The 18912-nt window shown below is 35.1% G+C and overlaps 1 protein-coding gene across 3 annotated transcripts in view; it reads right to left on the reverse strand.

The window, feature by feature from the left end:
• The window catches only part of myo1ea (myosin IEa), an 88502-nt gene that overhangs the window by 3039 nt on the left and 66551 nt on the right, over window positions 1–18912 (reverse strand). Inside the window, exons 17-27 of one of the 3 annotated variants that reach the window (XM_056461563.1) lie at window positions 18318–18424; window positions 17343–17441; window positions 16625–16769; window positions 10022–10136; window positions 8173–8342; window positions 7919–8064; window positions 4752–4898; window positions 2362–2519; window positions 2157–2246; window positions 1874–2072; window positions 1671–1700 (exon numbers count right to left, since the gene is read on the reverse strand). In XM_056461563.1, the coding sequence (XP_056317538.1) occupies window positions 1671–1700; window positions 1874–2072; window positions 2157–2246; window positions 2362–2519; window positions 4752–4898; window positions 7919–8064; window positions 8173–8342; window positions 10022–10136; window positions 16625–16769; window positions 17343–17441; window positions 18318–18424 (1406 nt within the window). Of the gene's footprint in view, window positions 1–1670; window positions 1704–1873; window positions 2073–2156; window positions 2247–2361; window positions 2520–4751; window positions 4899–7918; window positions 8065–8172; window positions 8343–10021; window positions 10137–16624; window positions 16770–17342; window positions 17442–18317; window positions 18425–18912 lie in introns of all 3 variants that reach the window. The other 2 variants (XM_056461562.1, XM_056461565.1) reach the window with 2 other exon arrangements.

Consider the following 18912-nt stretch of genomic DNA (forward strand, 5'->3'; position numbering starts at 1 on the left):
ATAAATAAAAATAGTTGAAATTTTGTAGGTTGTAATATTTTTGCACAATTATGTTTGAATTTAATTGTATTATCCTTCAATTTCTAAATATGTTTGGTGACTAAAATATTATTTTAATAAATATATCTGTTTAATAAATCTGTTTTGTGTAAATGCACCAAAATACATGACAATATTCACTGAGAAATGGATGAAAATTTAAATTTTCAAAATGGGATGTACTCAATTACGCTGAGTGCTGTATAAAGTGAGCCTGAAATGGTGACAATTGTGACATTTAAGTGAAATGGCTTCTCAGATGAGAAAGAATATACGGCAGGATTTGATTTTAATTCGATTTAATTCAAAAGAGGGACAAATTATTTTAATTACAAATTATAACAATATACACAAAAATATAAGGGGATAAATATAAATGATAATAAATACTGTAGGCTAATATTTCCCTCAAAATGTTCATTTTGATAAACGGGTAGTAAAAACTATTACATGATCATGTGTATCACTTTCACAAGAGTAAATTACATTCTAAAACATCTTAAAATAGAAAAGTGTTGTTTTAATTCATACATATTTCAAAATAATCCTGTTTTACTGCATTTTGCATTCAATAAATGCAGTCTTGGTAAGCAAAAGTTACGTGTCACCAAAACTGCACTGACTCCAAATATTTAAACGTATTATTGTGGGGTTTTTTTCACTTTAAGGAACACTCCCCCTTTTGTGTTAAAAATAAGCTTATTTTTCAAGTCATCTAGAGTTAAACAGTTGAGTTTGACCGTTTTTAAATCCATTTAGCTGAGGTCGGCAGACCTGCGGGAGCACTTGAAGCTTAGCTTAGATCATTGAATCAGATTAGACTGTTAGCATCTCGCTCAAAAATGTCCAAAGAGTTTAAATAATTTTCCTATTTAAGCTTGATTTTTCCATAGTTATATATCATGTACTTTTCTGTAACTACAGAATAATCAAGCTTTAAATAGTAAAACAAGCGAAACTCATTCATTCAATGTCCTTCGGCTTAGTCCCTTCATTTATCAGGGGTTGCCACAGCGGAATGAACCGCCAACTTATCCAGCATATGTTTTACACAGCAGATGCCCTTTCACCCATACACACTCATTCACACACATACACTACGGACAATTTAGTTTATTCAATTCACCTACAGCGCATGTCTTTGGACTGTGGGGAAAATAGAGCACCCGGAGAAAACTTGCACGAACATGGGAAGAACATGCAAACTCCACACAGAAATGCCAACTGACCCAACTGGGACTCGAACCACCGACCTTAATGCTGAGAAGTAACAGTGCTAACCACTGCACCACCGTGCCACCCAACTACCGAAACTCTGTTTTGAAATATTTGAGCGAGATGCTAATGGTGTAATATGATCTAAGCTAAGCTAAAAGTGCTCCCGCCAAACCCAGAGATCAGCTCAGTGGATTAATGGTACAACTAGACTGTTTAACTCCAGGGGAATTGTAAAATGAGCCTATTTGAAAAAAAAAAGTTCCTTTAAACATGATATTTTAAGGAAATGGAGAACCAAAACAAGACTGAAAGAGTAGCTTTGAAGCTGGGCATCTCTGGTGTTGATCTACATCTAGTCAAATGAACCACAACCACTGCCACCTAACAGAAACTACACACATGCTCAGACTCACATTCCTCCATTGTCAGTTGGCTGTCGATTTCTGCTATGGTAAAAAGATACATGCATGTTACATTCAATCTCAGCTCACGGTTTTGCTTGCATGGTCTGTCAGATGAGCATCAAGTATGCATCTAGCAATTATACAAACACTTCACTAAAGGCTGTTATTAGCTATAAAACATTAAATGGATGCTTGTATATGTATTTTCTTACCCAGCAGCCCCTTGGTCGGGTACTCTCAGGAAGTCCAGATTGGGTTGCTGTGGTGCGTGTCTGCTGCCTCTTTCCCTCAGCTGACTGACATTCGTAGGCAGGAACGGCCGGGCAGTGTTTTCAGACGTCGCCCTCTGGTTGCTGTGATGCTGTGAGTTTCTGTGGTTTGAATTCTTCAGGCCTCCATTCTGGTGAGCAACTATGGGGGATATATAAACGCTTGAGATGTATATGATCAGATGCATAATAGATGAAGTATATTGATGATTGCTTAATATTGTACCTGGTGGGCCGGGTGCGGCTCGTGTTGGGGTGTGGTGATGTGTTCTAGACCTGTTGGGCTGGCTTTGAGTGATGCCTTTCTTGGTAGGACCTGAATGAGGGTTGAATTTGTGCGTACAGTATTAGATATTGCATGGATTGCGTACTGGATTTAGTTGAATAATGTTAAATGATGTTGTGATCGATAATGACAAGTCTTCACTTACGTGAGTTTTTGGGCAAACCGGGTCCAATGCTGACCTGCAGCATTTTATTTGAGGGTCGCAGCACAGCTACATCTCCTTGACCTTGCATAAACTGCACCTGTCTGGAGCCACCGGCATTCCAGGGTCCCCATTTTTCCTTTTTCAGTTTCATTTCCATCCTAGAGATCCAATCACAGACATTTATTAGCATACATACACACAAAAAACCTATGGACACTTATATCAATTAAAATACTTAAATGTTATTGAATTATTGGCGGGGAATAAAAGTATTTCCTGGGCCTATTGTAGCTATATTTGGTATCAGTGATGATGCAGAATTATCTAAAAATCTACATACATTGATTAGATTTAGAACCCTTTTGGCACGTAGATTGATTTTACTGAATTGGGAACAAAAAAATCCTCTCCGTTACTTCACATTGATAAAAAGTCATGTCCTGCCTGCAACTTGAGAAACTTAGACTTTCCATTAAAAATAAAACTGAGAATTTCCATGTAATATGGGATCCATTTATTGAATACTTTAACAAGAGAGCAGTGATTGAATCCTAGTAGAAACACCACAACACCCCTCCACATTTACAGTTGAAGTCAGAATTATTAGCTCCCCTTTGATTTTTTTTTTCCTTTTTAAATATTTCCCAAATGATGTTTAACAGTGCAAGGACATTTTCACAGTAGGTCTGATAATATTTTTTCTTCTGGAGAAAGTCTTGTTTTATTTTGACTAGAATAAAAGCAGTTTTTCATTAAAAAAAACATTTTAAGGTCAAAATTATTAGCCCCTTTAAGCTATATATTTTGAGCTATATATAAAAAAAATCTCTCCATTAAACAGAAATTGGGGGAAAAATAAACAGGGGGATAATCGTTCAGGGGGGCTAATAATTCTTACTTCAACTGTAGTTTTTTTCCTTTTATTTTTTCTTTCTTTTCTTTCTAATTAAAACTATATTTTTTATAAATTTGTAAAATCATCTAAACTTATGAAAGTATTACATTTCAGGTGCTATAGGCTGTAGCTCTGATTAAATGAAGACAGGGCAGATGACTTGGAGACAATAATAACAAATGCGCGTCCTGCCTTTATTTATAACATACAGAACGCATATGGTCATGATCCAAATGTGAGAGCAGAAAAAGTGCACCCATTGGAAGCGATTTTTATAATCTTGTATATTGTCAGCAGCTTCTTCATACGTGCACATTATAGGACTATATTATATACAGAGAAGCCTAATAAGACATCTCTAATTGATGTCCGGAATGAAGCAGTTACTGCTCCTTCTTGTGCACAATGATGAACAATGACGGCGCAAACCATCAATCAGGTCGCCTGCTTTGATGATAATAAACCTCACTGAGACCCCCTCAAAAAAAATTCTGATTTATGCAAATTACAGGGGTCGCCCCATTGAGCTCTGAAAATACAGAAATTCTTATTTATAAGGAAGAATCACATCCCTGATATATATTGTATCAGTAAATTATAATAAAAATATTTTCACCAAAAATGTCAGGCATTCAAAACTTTAGAAGATTGAAATATTTATTTATTTATTTATTTATTAATCAATTAAAACATATATTAAGTAACATATAGGCTTTTATGAAAGGGTTATTTCACAGTATTACTGTTTACTTTGTTGTTTCAAATAAATAAGTAATCTATAATAAATAAATAAATATATAAGATTTAAAATAAAACAAAAACCCCAAAGTTTGATAGTAGTGATAGTATAAATAAGAATTATTAGCCCCCCTTTGATATATATTTTTTTATTTTAAATATTTTCCAAATGATGTTTAACAGAGCAAGGAATTTTTTTTACAGTATGATAATATTTTTTCTTCTAGAGAAAGTCTTATTTGTTTTATTTCGGCTAGAATAAAAGCAGTTTGTAATTTTTTAAACACCATTTTAAGGTCAATATTATTATCCCCTTAAAGCTATATTTTTTTCAATAGTCTACAGAACAAACCATCATTATACAATAACTTGCCTAATTACCCTAACCTGCCTAGTTAACTTAATTAACCTAGTTAAGCCTTTAAATGTCACTTTAAGCTGTAAAGCAAGTGTCTTGAACAATATCTAGTCAAATATTATTTACTGTCATCATGGCAAAGATAAAATAAATCAGTTATTAAAGATGAGTTATTAAAACTATTATGTTTAGAAATGTGTTGAAGAAATCTTCTCTCTGTTAAACAGAAATTGGGGCAAAAAATAAACGGGGGCTAATAATTCAGGGGGGCTAATTATTCTGACTTCAACTGTATATATAAATTGAATTTAAATATAAAATAATAATAAAAAGAGTAAAGTACAAAGTAAATCTCCTAATTAAAGAAAATGTTTATTATTAAAACACATTGCATCTTACGTGTTGCTAAATTTGAGAGGTAGTTTTCTCTGTGTTCTCTCTTCATATCTGCGTGCCAATAAGCTGATGAACTCTGTCTTGAACACACACTCCAGCAGGCTGTCGTACTCGTCCTCGTGCAGGATCATAAAGTCATCCTGCATTGTGCTGTAGGAGAGACAAATGTCTTTTCAAGATCTGAAACGTCCACAGTTGTTCAATCATTCAGCATAAACACCGCTTTCATTACAATCTGCATGTGCTGAGCCACTTTGGGGCTTTCCACAGACACCGGTTGTCCAGTCACAATAAAAATATGCAAGTGATATTGGGGGGATTTAGAGTTTCCATGTCTGGGACACACGGGTAGATGCCCCTGCTTCACCCAATAAACTTAAGTCTTTTCTAATGAGTATTTTACAAGGTGTACTCTCCCTTCCCAGCAACACCTGGTTCACATTATTGACAACCCCCCGCTCGCCATCCCCAAATATGCAGGATTGTAGGGGGTTGGTACCTCTTCCTTGATCCTTATTTGTAAGATCGGTATACTTTGAGAGAGATATTTAAACATTGCCAGGGAACAGTAAAAAAACTATAAATGTTTTTAAGAGACCAAAGCTTTGTATATTACAGACCCTCTCGATTCAACATGTGTGAAGTAACTCAGGGCAGACGAAGGCTCTAACATCCAGACTGGACCTTTGATGTCTCTACGCCTATAATTCTGCAGAAGGCATTATGGGACTGCATACAGTGTTCAAAAATACAGGCTCTGTTTTACACATGCTGGGAGCGCTGCAGCTTATTTGGCTTCTTGTGGTTGAATATCCAGGTTTGGTAATACTTGATGTATTTTGATCTTTGTTTTTTTCCTTTAGACCTTTTGTTGACTTTTGTGTAACATTGCAACTTTATGTTAGCTAGTTTTGGTGGAGGGCGGCGCGGTGGCTCAGTGGGTAGCACTGTCACCTCACAGCAAGAAGGTTGCTTGTTCAAACCTCGGCTAGGTCAGTTGGCATTTGTGTGTGGAGTTTGCATGTTCTCCCCGTGTTCGTGGGGGTTTCCTCCGGGTGCTCCGGTTTCCCCCACAGTCCAAACACATGCGCTATGTTCTGTCTTTTCCTTTCAGCAGCAATAATGATGGCTGGAAACTTCTTTTAAAACGAAAATGAACTGATTACTGAAGTTGTTTGCTGTATACTGAAACAGGAGCGAACTCCGAACACACACTCTCACATTGGGTCAGTTACCAATGGTTACAGGCGCGCTTTCAGTAGTGCTAAGCATCGTAGGAAAACTGTTCTTAGAGTAAAACAGCATATATAAATGCCAAAGTAAATAAATTTGACAATGAAACAATAAATGAAGCATTAATTAATCACTCTTGCTTTAATTAATCACACGATATAGGTGAATTTGGTAAGCTAAATTGTTCGTAGTGTATGTGTGTGAATGAGAGTGTATGGGTTGCAGCTGGAAGGGCATCTGCTGCGTAAAACCTATGCTGGATAAGTTGCCGGTTCATTCCGCTGTGGCGACCCCTGATTAATAAAGCCGAAAACAAATGGAATGAATTAATGAGTTTTGGTAGAGACTAAATTTGGAGTATCAGGAGAGTATTTGGCTTTGATTACATTGGTGCATTTTATTTATTTTTTCCTATAATTATTATAATAAATTCATTATTATGATAGGACAGTGGAGATTTACGGAGAGGAAAGTGTGGGGAACAGAGAGAGAGGACGGATTGGTAAAGGACCTCGAGCTGGGCATCGAACTCAGGTCGCCGTGAGCACTTCTGTGCTATGAGTAGAACGGAAATACTTCTCGTCCATACTGGCAATTTTACTGCGTTTCACAGAAACAATCTTCGTTTACACTATCCAGCCTAAAGTGCATGATACATGACCATTTACACTAACTGGATATGTGCGTATTTTGCTTAATTTCAGTCAACCAGTGCTGAAAGTGAGAGGAGTTTGATGAATCAAGAAACAATATGCAATAGTCCAGAAGAGCAGACAAAGAGTGATTGTGGATAGCACCTCCATTTTCTAAAGTCTGCACTTTAGCTGTCTATACTAAAATTCAATTGCCATCTTCAAACTAAAGCAGGGCTATCAGCATATTCACAATGCTCTGTTTGTGAATGCAACAAAAATGTTTTAAAACAAAACTGCACTAGTGTAAACAACACCTTAGTAGACCGTTAAAGTTAAGGCCTTGATATATTCACAAGACGGTGTATTTGTTTAACTTTTTTTTTACATCCATGTTGACGAATGTTCATGTTAAAGCAACAAATATAGTGAATGCAACTATAAAATTAAAAGCTCTGCTACACACTAGGTTCAAAAAAGGGTTAAAATAATATCTTAGTGTAACATTCATACTAAATAAAAACCAAAACATTGCATTTTAAAGGGATAGTTAACTTAAAAATGAAAATGTACTCACTATTTACTGTGCTTTCAAACCTTTTTGAGTTTTCTTTTTGTGTTGAACACAAAAGAAGATCATCTGAAAAATGTAAGAAACCAGTAACCATTGACTTTCATAGTAGGAAAACCTAATACTATGGAAGTCAATGGTTACTGGTCTCCAAAGTTTTTCAAATAATCTTCTTTTGTGTTTAACAGAAGAAAGAAACAGATTTGTTACTAGTGAAGGGGGAGTGGAGTTTTGGTTGAACTATATATTTAAAAAAGTCACAAAACTATTTTAAATACCTTATGACAGCACTCATTTTACACTTCACCACTATCATAAAAATATGTTTACCTTTAGTTGAAAAAATTTATGAATGCAAAATAAATATTTTATTAAAAAATTATTGATATGAACTGAATGATACTGAACTCAATTTCATAAAAAGTCTGTGGAAACGTGCATACAGAGGACTCGATGGTATCTGGCAGCAAAATGTAAATATTTGACTTCCTAACTCAAATTGAGAATTAAGACATATAAGTTACACATTGCTGAAAACGTCACATCTCCGCTATTTTTTAGACACACTAAAATCAAACTATTTTATGTAAACAATATAAATGTTATCGCCTTAAACTGTGTTACTTACAAAAAATAAAATGATTTTTTAGCAGCGGCTTTGAAATCCTGAAACAAACTTCATTTTGGCCTGATTCATTTAAATGAATGGATAGAGTGTGTGCATGTTGACGTACCTTAGAGAAATTGCTAAAATCTTCTCAACATCAATTTTGCGCTTTAAGACCTCTTTAACCAGCCCTTTCTCCGGCCCCTGCTTCACCTTTTCTCTTCCGATCAGGTAAACAGATTTAGGGGTGAGGATCAGGTCTCTCTTGATGCTCTGTACAGATAGACACCCATAAATACACACGTATGCAATATTTCAGATTGACATATTATATTGGTACATCACAGATATTCAGGCAGACCTGTGTGCTAATTTGCTCACCTTAAACCTCCTGTCGAATTTGTTGACCTTGTCAGCAAAATCAATCTTTTCTCTTTTACCCACGAACTGCCTGAGTTCAGGCCGGTCATCCATACCCAGATAATCACCCACAAAGTTTCTGTTCAAGCTGTGCCGTCGTCTCTCCTTCTTGTTCAGCAGCAGATCAGAGGCTGGAAGAGGACAGAATGAATCTTCAACGTTGTTCTCAAAAAAGCATGAGTTTTACACTTATGTACAATAGATGAGACATCAGTGGAGTGCACAACTGTTTACATAACAAACAGTCATGTATGAAAAAAATACAATTAAATTTCACCTATAATGAAATTTATGAAATATTTTTAAAATCACTTCATTAATTAAATCAGAGAGTTTTTTGATTCCTAAATCTAGGCTAAAATGTCAGGACGATTGAGCTTTCTCTGTAGCTGCTTCTAAACTTTCCAAAATTCCATTAGATTGGCACCATCTTTATCTGTTTTTAAATCTAATTTTAAAACTTTCATGTTTGACAAATAATTTAACATATAAATGGGTTTATTTCATATTTAACTGGATTTGACCAGGTCAAAGCTTTTATTTTTTTGTCTTCGACTTATTCTCTCTTGTGGTTTTTAGTTATTGTTAAGTACATTGGTCATATTGGGTTGATTTAGTTGTGAACTATCATTGCCATTAAAGTAATTCTGGTGAATTCTGTGAATATATATGTACAGTGCTCAGCATAATTGAGTACACCCCATTTTGAAAATTTATATTAATATTAATTTCTCAGTGAATATAGACAATGTATTTTGGTGCAGTTACACAAAACATATCTCATTTATTAAACAGATATATTTATTAAAATAATATTTATAGTCACCAAACATGGTGACTATATATATATATATATTTTTTTTTTTTGTTTCTCTTGATTTTTCCTTTTTTTAAATTGTAATAATTTTCTATAACATATAAATTTGGGTGAACTAGTTTTTGAACCATTATCGCTGGTTAATTTGTTAGATAAGCTCCTGATTTGGCTTCAGTACTGACTAATCTAATGCAGTGTTTCCCAACCCTGTTCCTGAAGGCACACCAACAGTACACATTTTCAATGTCTCCCTAATCAAACACACCTGAATCACCTAATTAGAACATAAGAAGAGACTCCAAAACCTGAATTTAATTAGTCAGGTAAGGGAGACATCCAAAATATGTACTGTTGGTGTGCCTCCAGGAAAAGGGTTGGGAAACACTGATCTAATGTACATGCACAAATATAATATTGTATAGCTTCCGATTAAAAATATGAATTTAAAAGAGAGATTTGTAAGGGGTGTACTTGTATATGATGAGCACTGTATAGTAGTAATAGTAAATGTATAGTAGTCAGCTGATTTCTGGCAAAAAATACCTGAATTTAACTGAATATCTGCAATTTTGTTTATTGTAACATTAAAAACACTGCGGTCAGTGAGATTTAGAACTATATTAGAACTATATACAGTAAAAAGTAATTTTGTAAAACAAAGAATGTATTTACAAAGTATTTTGAATGGTTTTATATTCCAAAACTGAATAAACACCAAAACACGAACACTAGAGAGGATGTGGAGTTTTTTTTGTTGCGTTTGTCCGTGTATTATTACTTTTAAACATAATAATTTAGCCTAAAGCAGCAGTTGAGGTCATATTCCAAAGATATACAGGGGAAAAACACTGACTTTCCATTCTTACAGTGACATTTTCTGCCATGTAAAAAAAACATTGATTTCCCTTTTCCCATAATTAGTTTGTTTTACTATGTGAGTGCATGCATACTGTATAACATCTACCATCCAACTCATCTGAAGTCTAAACCTACCTTCCTCTCTCATCTGAACATATTTCTTGCGTGCACAATATTTCCTCCAGGCAGTCTGAATGGTTCTAGCATAGCCATCGAATTTGCGCTCTCTCGTCTCCTCCAGCAGGAACAGCTGTAAACAAAAAATATTGCAGGAATCAATCAAACGAACTCGCAAACATGTCGGTTTGAATCAATCTAATGAATTAGGCACTGAAACCATGCTGTTACTGACTTCAAATTTAATAGCTTGTATAACAACAGAGAATAGAGCTGTGTAATGTTGTCCATTACACTAAAGGTCACTGTTCATCTGAGCCATTAAACAGCCGAAGACAGACTCGGCTTATTATGACACAAAGTGGGATCAGTTAATCCCAGCTTTCATGTGGTAACTTCTCTCTTTCTATATGGCAACTTTTTCAGCAAGCAGCTGTCTAAATGTCCCGTGGTCTTCCCATAATACTCCGAGCCCTGTGTAGCTTCACTGTGCTTCCTGTATGTCCTCAGAACAGTCAGAGTTTTGCTGCACTCTAGACTAAACATCAGATCCTATCATTATCACAGTCCTGGCACTGACTCTCTCTCTCTCACACACACACACAACGGCTGGCACAGGACGAGATAATATGAGCAAACACGTAATGAAATCCCTCTTTGTCTTCCACCCCACACGCTAACAAACATCCAGACACAAAGATCCCTTTGACCGTAATTTCCATGCTAATGCCATTCAAATAAAAATAAACATAAAGCATACTATTTTTGTTAAAATTATATGCTAAAATATAGCTAACAATTACCTACTGTAATACACAAACATACTGTTTTAAAGTCTGTGTGAGTGCATTTGTTTGTATTTAAAAAATGGATACTTTTATTGGGCAAGGATGCTTATATTAGTCAAAAATAAAAGATGTTTGAATGGGTTTACAAGGAATTTTCTATGTATATGTAACTTTGAGACCATATCTATAACCAATAATTCAAGTCAAGTTGAGCTTTATTGTCATTTGCTACATGTGTGGACAGAAAGTGGAACGAAATGTTGTGTCTTGCAGGACCACGGTGCTACATAAATAGGCTAAATTGTCCGTAGTGTATGTGTGTGAATTGGAGTGTATGGGTGTTTCCCAGTGATGGGTTGCGGCTGGAAGGGCATCTGCTGCGTAAAACATATGCTGAATAAATTGGCAGTTTATTCCGCTGTGGTGACCCCAGATTATTAAAGGGACTAAGCCGAAAAGAAATTGAATGAATGAATGATTGAACACAACATTGGACAATTCTTAAACCTATGCAAAGCTCACTTACAAGAGAGGTAATCCACCTATACATAAACTATACATAAGTAACTATAGACATAATCTAAGACATACAAGAACTCTGGGTTATAGAGTATAATATTGTGCAAGATATTGTGCAAAATAGTTTTTTAAGTTTAAGAAAGCAAGTACAAGAAAGCAACTGGTGTTGCACAAGGGTCAATATTGGGGCCAATACTCATCAGCATGTACATTAATGATTTACCTATGGTGTGTCAACAGTGCTGAATCATTATGTTGAACAGTATACAAGGTTGAACAGGTTACAAAAAAGTTGAATGATGGTTTAACAAAAATAATAGCATGACTGAATAATTCATTCATTCGTTCGTTTACCTTTGGCTTGGTCTCTGATTTATTAGAGGTCGCCACAGCGGAATGAACCGGCAACTGATCCAGCATATGTTTTACGCAGCGGATGTTTTTACTGGGAAACATGGCTGAATGAGTCTTACTTAAAATTAAATGCGTCAAAAACAGCTTGCATGCACTATAAAGGACTAGGTGTTGATATAAAACAGGATGTTGTTATCTCAGGAGAGAAAGTTCAAGATTTTTACCTAGGTGATTATCTGGACTCCTGTCTTTGTTTAAAAACACATATAAAAAAGTATGTAACAAGGTAAAATTGAATAAAGTTCATTTTAGGTTTATTTGAAATTTAATTACAAAATGTAATTAAATTTGATGATGATCTCTCATATCAATTATTGTTGGTCTAACACAAAATCTACAGTTTCAAAACCTCCGGAATTATTATATAAACGAGCACTTAAATGTTTTTTTTTTGCTATTGTTTTGTGTTTTTTTGAGTATTATTTATAGATAGATAGATTTATTATATTATTTATAGATAGATTTTTTTTTATTGGTATAGACCTTTGTTATCTGGCAAAGGGACCACCAATAAAACTAGTCTTTGATCTAACTTGGGTACCTTTATATTCTTGGGGAATGTTGATTAATGTATACTGTCCCTCGTTGTGAACAAATAAAATTAAAGTAGTGCAAATTGATTTGTGATGCATTCACAAGTAAACATTTGACTTTTTAATTAAGTCCTTATAACATAGAGTTTAAGAAAGCATCTGGTGCATATAGAGAGGAGTGTTTAATGGTCGATAGTAATATTCACTACCATTCAAGCTGATAACTAATACACAAACCGATTAAAAACTATCTTGATTTGTTTTAGTTTTTTTCTGAACCTGATTACAAAAATCAAATACAGTGGACCAATGACTTTTTTGTTCTAAAACCATAGCTGCAGAAAACAAGGAAACTGCAAGGAAACATCTAGATCTCTCATTTACAAAATCAATTACAAATTGGAAATCAGAACTGTGTGTGAGATGTAAAGCCATGTGAAAGACAACAATCTAAAATAGGGCTGCACAATACTGGAAAAACCTAACATTGCAATATTTTGTTATTCAGCGATATATATTGCGATATGAGGTGGCACGGTGGCGCAGTGGTTAGCACCGTCGCCTCACAGCAAGAAGGTTGCTGGTTCAAGCTGTTCTCGTGGGTTTCCTCTGGGTGCTACGATTTCCCCCACAGTCCAAAGACATGCGCTATAGGTGAATTGAATAAACTAAATTGGCTGTAGTGTGTGTGTGAATGAGTGTGTATCCGCTGTGTCAAACATACGCTGGATAAGTTGGCACTTCATTCGGCTGTGGAGACCCCTGATGAATAAAGGGATTAAGCCGAAGGAAAATGAATGAATGAATATTGTGATATGAATACAATTTCACCAGATGACTTCAATCTCTCTATTTGGAAATAATTGATCATTTCAGATAGATTGGAATGATTTGCAGAGAAGTGCATCTGCATAAAATCGTATAAACAATCTACAAACATAGATAAATACAGTAAAGAAAAGAAATACAGTGTTCCTTTTTTGTCTAACAGTATTCAGGTACAGTAATTAAATAATACAATTTAAATAATTCAATAAAATGAATGATTATTAAAGTTACAAACTGTACAATTTCTTATGTCTGAATTCATAAACATCATTATACAGTCACAGGTCTCAAAAACACATGTAAATGTTGTATATCATTACATAACAGCAAATATATTTCCTACGGTGTGACTATTGTGAATGATCATATTGTGATATTGATGCTGAAACAATATATTGTGCAGCCCTAATCTAAATCCTTAAGGCTGTCAGCACACATCTGAAGAGGATGAACTGGCAGACACCATCCATAATATACTGTCCAGTATTGATATGGCATTTAAATAATATTCTATTCATCAAAAATAATGCTAAGAAATCTTAAATCAGTTTCCACTAAAATATTAATATGAAATATAAGCACATGTCTCAGGTCCCCTTGTTTGGCCAGGGATTGAGGTTTATTTTTTTTATCATATTTTGACCCTTTTTTTTAATCAAACCAAAACCTGCGAAGCATAAACACACCCTAAAACTCATCTTCATCAGCTCTAAATAGGATCAAAGAGTTCATTTGGCAAAGACCCTACAACACACACTCTCCCTCTCACTTTTTCTCTTGCTAAATTCCTGTAGTCATGAACTAATTACTTGGTGTCAGCACCTTATCTGAGAAGGAGTTTTGTTTTGAAAGGCTGGGCGGTCCAAATCTGGGCCCTCCTATATTAATATCACACACACAGAAGAGGCAAAAGGCCACGTTTTAACACCTACATGCCAAAGTCGCACATCTCCGCATAATCTGCTGCATTCATGCCGAGCCACAGAGCCTTATTCTGTGCGTCTATGTATACGTGTGTACATCTAAATGTCAACAGTGAGATCACAGCACATCCACAAGCAGTGCTTTCATTAGCGAGGCCGGGAAAAAAAGTGGCAGTGGAAAAAGCAATGCTGTCTTGGACATAACAGAAGCTGCCTTACCACAGCACTGCAGTTGTGTATCAGATCCAGAGTAATGTTGACCTAACAGTGCTGACGTGGGACCAGTGTCCCTCCTGCTTGCCTGCTGACTGACCACTATTCATCAGCACTATTCACAGCACAAATCGCTCTGATGTTACATCTTAATCAAAGTAAGTAACACTGTTCAACATGCTGAAGTAGCAGCAAGGTTGTGTTGGCTGTTGCTGGTGTATATTGTTTCTTATATAATACATTTAAGCTTTAAATATTTATCTTAAAAGCACATATTGTGGAACATTCATTAATTTTCCTTCGGCTTATTTTCTATTTCAGAGGTCACCACAGTGGAATGAACTGCCAACTATTCCAGCATATGTTTTATGCAGCAGATGTCCTTCCAACTGCAACCCAGTACTGGGAACACCCATACACACTCATTGACACACACACTCATACACTACAGCCAATTTAGTTTATTCAGTTCATCCAGAGGAAACCCACGCAAACATGAGGAGAACATGCAAACGTTACACAGAAATACCAACTGGCCCAGCCAGAACTCAAAACTGCAACCTTCTTGTATGAGGCGATAGTGCTAACCACTAAGTCACCATGTCGCCTTATTGTGCAACAGTCCAAAATATATATAGAAACTTTAACAATGATGAATTAGCAATTTATACAGCACTATTTATACATTGTATTATAATGCAATGATGCTTATACACTGGGATTGACAACACCAGCAACTTTAGCTACAGGGTTTCAAAAGGCACTCAACATTTTACATGATAATTATTTTTTTATACAGGTTTTCACCTTTTTTTGATAGGACAGTGGAGATGTACAGACAGAAAAGTATGGGGAGCAGAGAGGGGGAAGGATTGGCAAAGGACCTCGAGGCTGGAATCAAACTCAGGTTGCCGCAAGCACCTGGGTGCTATATGTCGACGCACTAACCACTAGGCTATTGGCGTTGACAGCATTTTACATGATTAAAGTAGTCTACTGCATACTAAAATGTACTTCTATTGATGTCCAAATCATTTTAAAAGTCAATTTTCATATCCACATTAAATGGTTAGTTCACCAATTAATGAAAATTCTGTTGTTTTCCAATCCTCTGAGACCTTCGTCCCATCATCGGAACACAAATTAAGATATTTCAGATGACATTCGAGAGCTGATGAAATGGAAATGATAGATGGAAATGGTCACAGCTAACAGGTTCAGAAAAGGAACCAAACACATTGGCAAAATGTGACTTCAGCGGTTCAGCTGTAATCATGCAAAGCTCCAAGAACAGTTTTGTGCACAAGAAATCTGTAAAAACAACTCTGTTCGCCTTAGTCTTCTTTGTCAGATCAAGTCACATTAAATGTTTTTGCTTCCTTTTCTGGACTTCAAAAATCTCAGGACAATTGTTGTGTAAGGAGGATGAGAGAGCTCTCTGATTTCATCTAAAATATCTTAATTTGCGTTCCGAAGATGAACAAATATCTCAGGGATTACAATGACATGAGGGTGAGTAATTAACAGACATTTCCGATTTGTGGGAAAACTACTCCTTTAAATGTGTCAACTTTTAAATCTATTTCTTACATTTGATTTATTATTCCAAAAGATAGTAAGACACTATAGAGCTGTTACCAATCAGATAATCAAACCAAGTAAATCAATTAAACCAGTGTTTCCCAACCCTGTTCCTGGAGGCACACCAACAGTATATATTTTGGATGTCTCCCTTTTCTGACCCATTAACTTCAGGTGTTGGGAGTCTCTTCTGATGTTATGATAAGTTGATTCAGGTGTGTTTGATTAGGGAGAGGTTGAAAATGTGTACTGTTGGTGTGCCTTCAGGAACAGGGTTGGGAAACACTGAATTAAACCAATCAAATAAAGTAATTATCAACAAAATCCATATTTCCGCTACATAAGAAATGGAAGTGGCCCTTAGAAGTTTTTTCAAAGTTTAATAAAGGTCAAATGTAGCATGAACGCATGTACATAAAATGTTTTGCGCTCACTATTTTTAAAATATACAGTGTCTTTAGAAAATCCTCTTTGAAATAATTATTTATTTGTCATACAGCCTGAAATCAAATCACATTCCAAATAACTTTTCCAGCCTTTGAAATGTTTTTGCAGCCTCCTCTTAACCTGTGCCTTTCTCAACTTTTTCTCAACTCCCGAAGGTCTTTTGAAAGCAGGGTGAGTAATGTGAGTAAAGGTATAAATTTTCATAAGGTATGATGATTTTCTATAGGCACTGTATAAATGTGAATAATCTGGTCAAATTCTTCATAACATCTTGTTACTAAATGTTGAAATTTTTATATCTTAAAACTTTCGAACTTCAATTGTTCAATATATTTTCAACTTTATATTGAACCTGTCAAACTTGTCAGGTCTTACCGACTCAGGGGCTTTGATAAAGATTTTGGTATGTCCGAGCTGATACTGGTCTTGGTCCATGTTTACTGAGCGTAGGAGGTGCAGCACACCCTGCTTCTCATCGCCACGCCACGTCGGCCATGACTCCTTCGTTAAAATGGCGTACCTGACACACAGAAACAGAGAGAAGAAGACAATTTTATCATTAGAAGAACAAAATCATATATTTGATTACATGTATAAATTTTTTTATTTATATACAAGAACAAAATGTTCTGTTGATAGAGAGTGGGTTTGTGTATGTGTGGTTGTATATGTGTAAAATATTAACTCTAAAACCAACAAGGCATATAATATTGACACAATAAAGAGTATTTCAGGCTTTTACTTCTGCAAAAAGTTAATACCCCGTGAAACCTGAAGTAACTGGTGTCATAATGGAAGAATTAGACTCTTAAGTAAACTCAAATGACGCATGTCCACTTCACAATGAGATAACTCAGAGGAAACGGTCCAACGTTTGGGTCATAACCGAAGAGGAACCAAAGTTTATAGTAATAATAGTGCCATAACACACTTCTAACTTTAAAACATCTCTTCCTTTTTCTTCTGAAGTGGAAATGTGGTGTATTCCCAGAAGATTATGACACCAGATGTGACCAAAATAAAAAAATCACATGTTCAATGATACTGCATGAAGAGCAATCAACTTTGATACTGATTTTGAAACGGTCTTTACCTGTTCAAAAACTTGCGGAAGATTCTTCTGTAAGCATACCCTGCACGTCTTACTCTTATATTCTCCTTCAGACCCAAATACTCCACCTGGTGCTTCACTCTGGAGGGAAAGATGGAGAGGAAGGAAAGAGGGAAGGAAGGTTATTTACGACAAAGTCAAAATTCCCCTTTACAGAAATTCTTGCCTGTTATCCTCAGCCTGTTACAATTTCATAGACAAATAAGGTACTTCTTGTGGTTTCCTCATTAGCCTTTCCAAAACAAAAAAAAACGAAAAACGTAATAATGTTAATCTCATGAATACACTTCCTGAGAATAAAGTGTGAGCGCTAATTATACTGGCCGACTTGAACAATGCTCACAAATCCTCATAACAGGAAGACCGTTACAGGCTGAACAATGTGTTGTACCGGATCAGAACATTTCATTCCACATTACTTCCAAAAACACTCTGGCAAAAGAGGAGAAAGGCAGGAAAAGTAAACAAAAAAAGGTGAAAAATGTTGGAACAAAGGAAAACCATACTGAGAAATAAAATCAAGGCATTGCTATTTTTTTTTTAAGTAAAATAAATACTTTTGCTCAGAGAAGACGCATCAAAATTGCTTTTAGAAATTCCATAGTGATTTTCTCCAAAACAACTCCAACTTCTGAAAAGAACAACAAGCTAATACTACTTGGTAAAGATGTTTCTCGCTCAAGCTATTGATTTCATTTTACTCTAACATGAATATTATATCCACTTTAACAAATTGCAATACTTTAAAAGATTTTCTGTGCAATCTTTTTCCTGTATAACACTGTATAACATTTTGCAGGAACATTTTTTATATTAGCAGTCTAAAAATGACGTTATTTCCTTCAATTATTGCATTTTGCTGTGAAAATACATCAAAATCTTGGTTGTGTACCTGAGCTGAGCTGAATGTGATCTTAAATGAAGAATGAAACTTTTTCCATGTTTGCGGTCTCTCACCTGCTCTCCTCCCAGTCTTTGGGCTTCTTGGTCTCGTTGGGTTTTATACAGCGGATGTAGTGAGGCGTGCACTTCATCAAGGTGCTCACTAGATCGTTGGCTTGTTTCTGCCATTAATAAAAAAAATAGAGCAATTAATCGCAACAAGAAAATTAAACACCAGCAAAAGCCTAGTAGAAACATTGGAAAAAGCTAGCTCATATATATATATATATATATATATATATATATATATATATATATATATATATATATATATATATATATATATATATATATATATATATACCCGTCCATAGACACAGCTCTCAAAGACATCAAAAAAGTTGTTAAAAGAAGTGAACAAAGAGATTGTAAACTGCACTGCAGATGTAATTTGTTAAGTTTATTTAATTCAATTTGCTCAAACTCAATGCCTTAATTCAATTAATTAATTTTAACTTGATTAAGAATTTCGGTAACACTTTACAATAAGGTTCATTAGTTAATGCATTTACTAACATGAAGTAATCATGAACAACACTTGTACAGCATTTATTAATTATAATTGAACATTTACTAATGTATTATTAACATTCAAGTCCATGATTGTTAA

Source organism: Danio aesculapii, chromosome 7 (genome assembly GCF_903798145.1).
Source record: "Danio aesculapii chromosome 7, fDanAes4.1, whole genome shotgun sequence".
Lineage (NCBI taxonomy): Eukaryota > Metazoa > Chordata > Actinopteri > Cypriniformes > Danionidae > Danio > Danio aesculapii.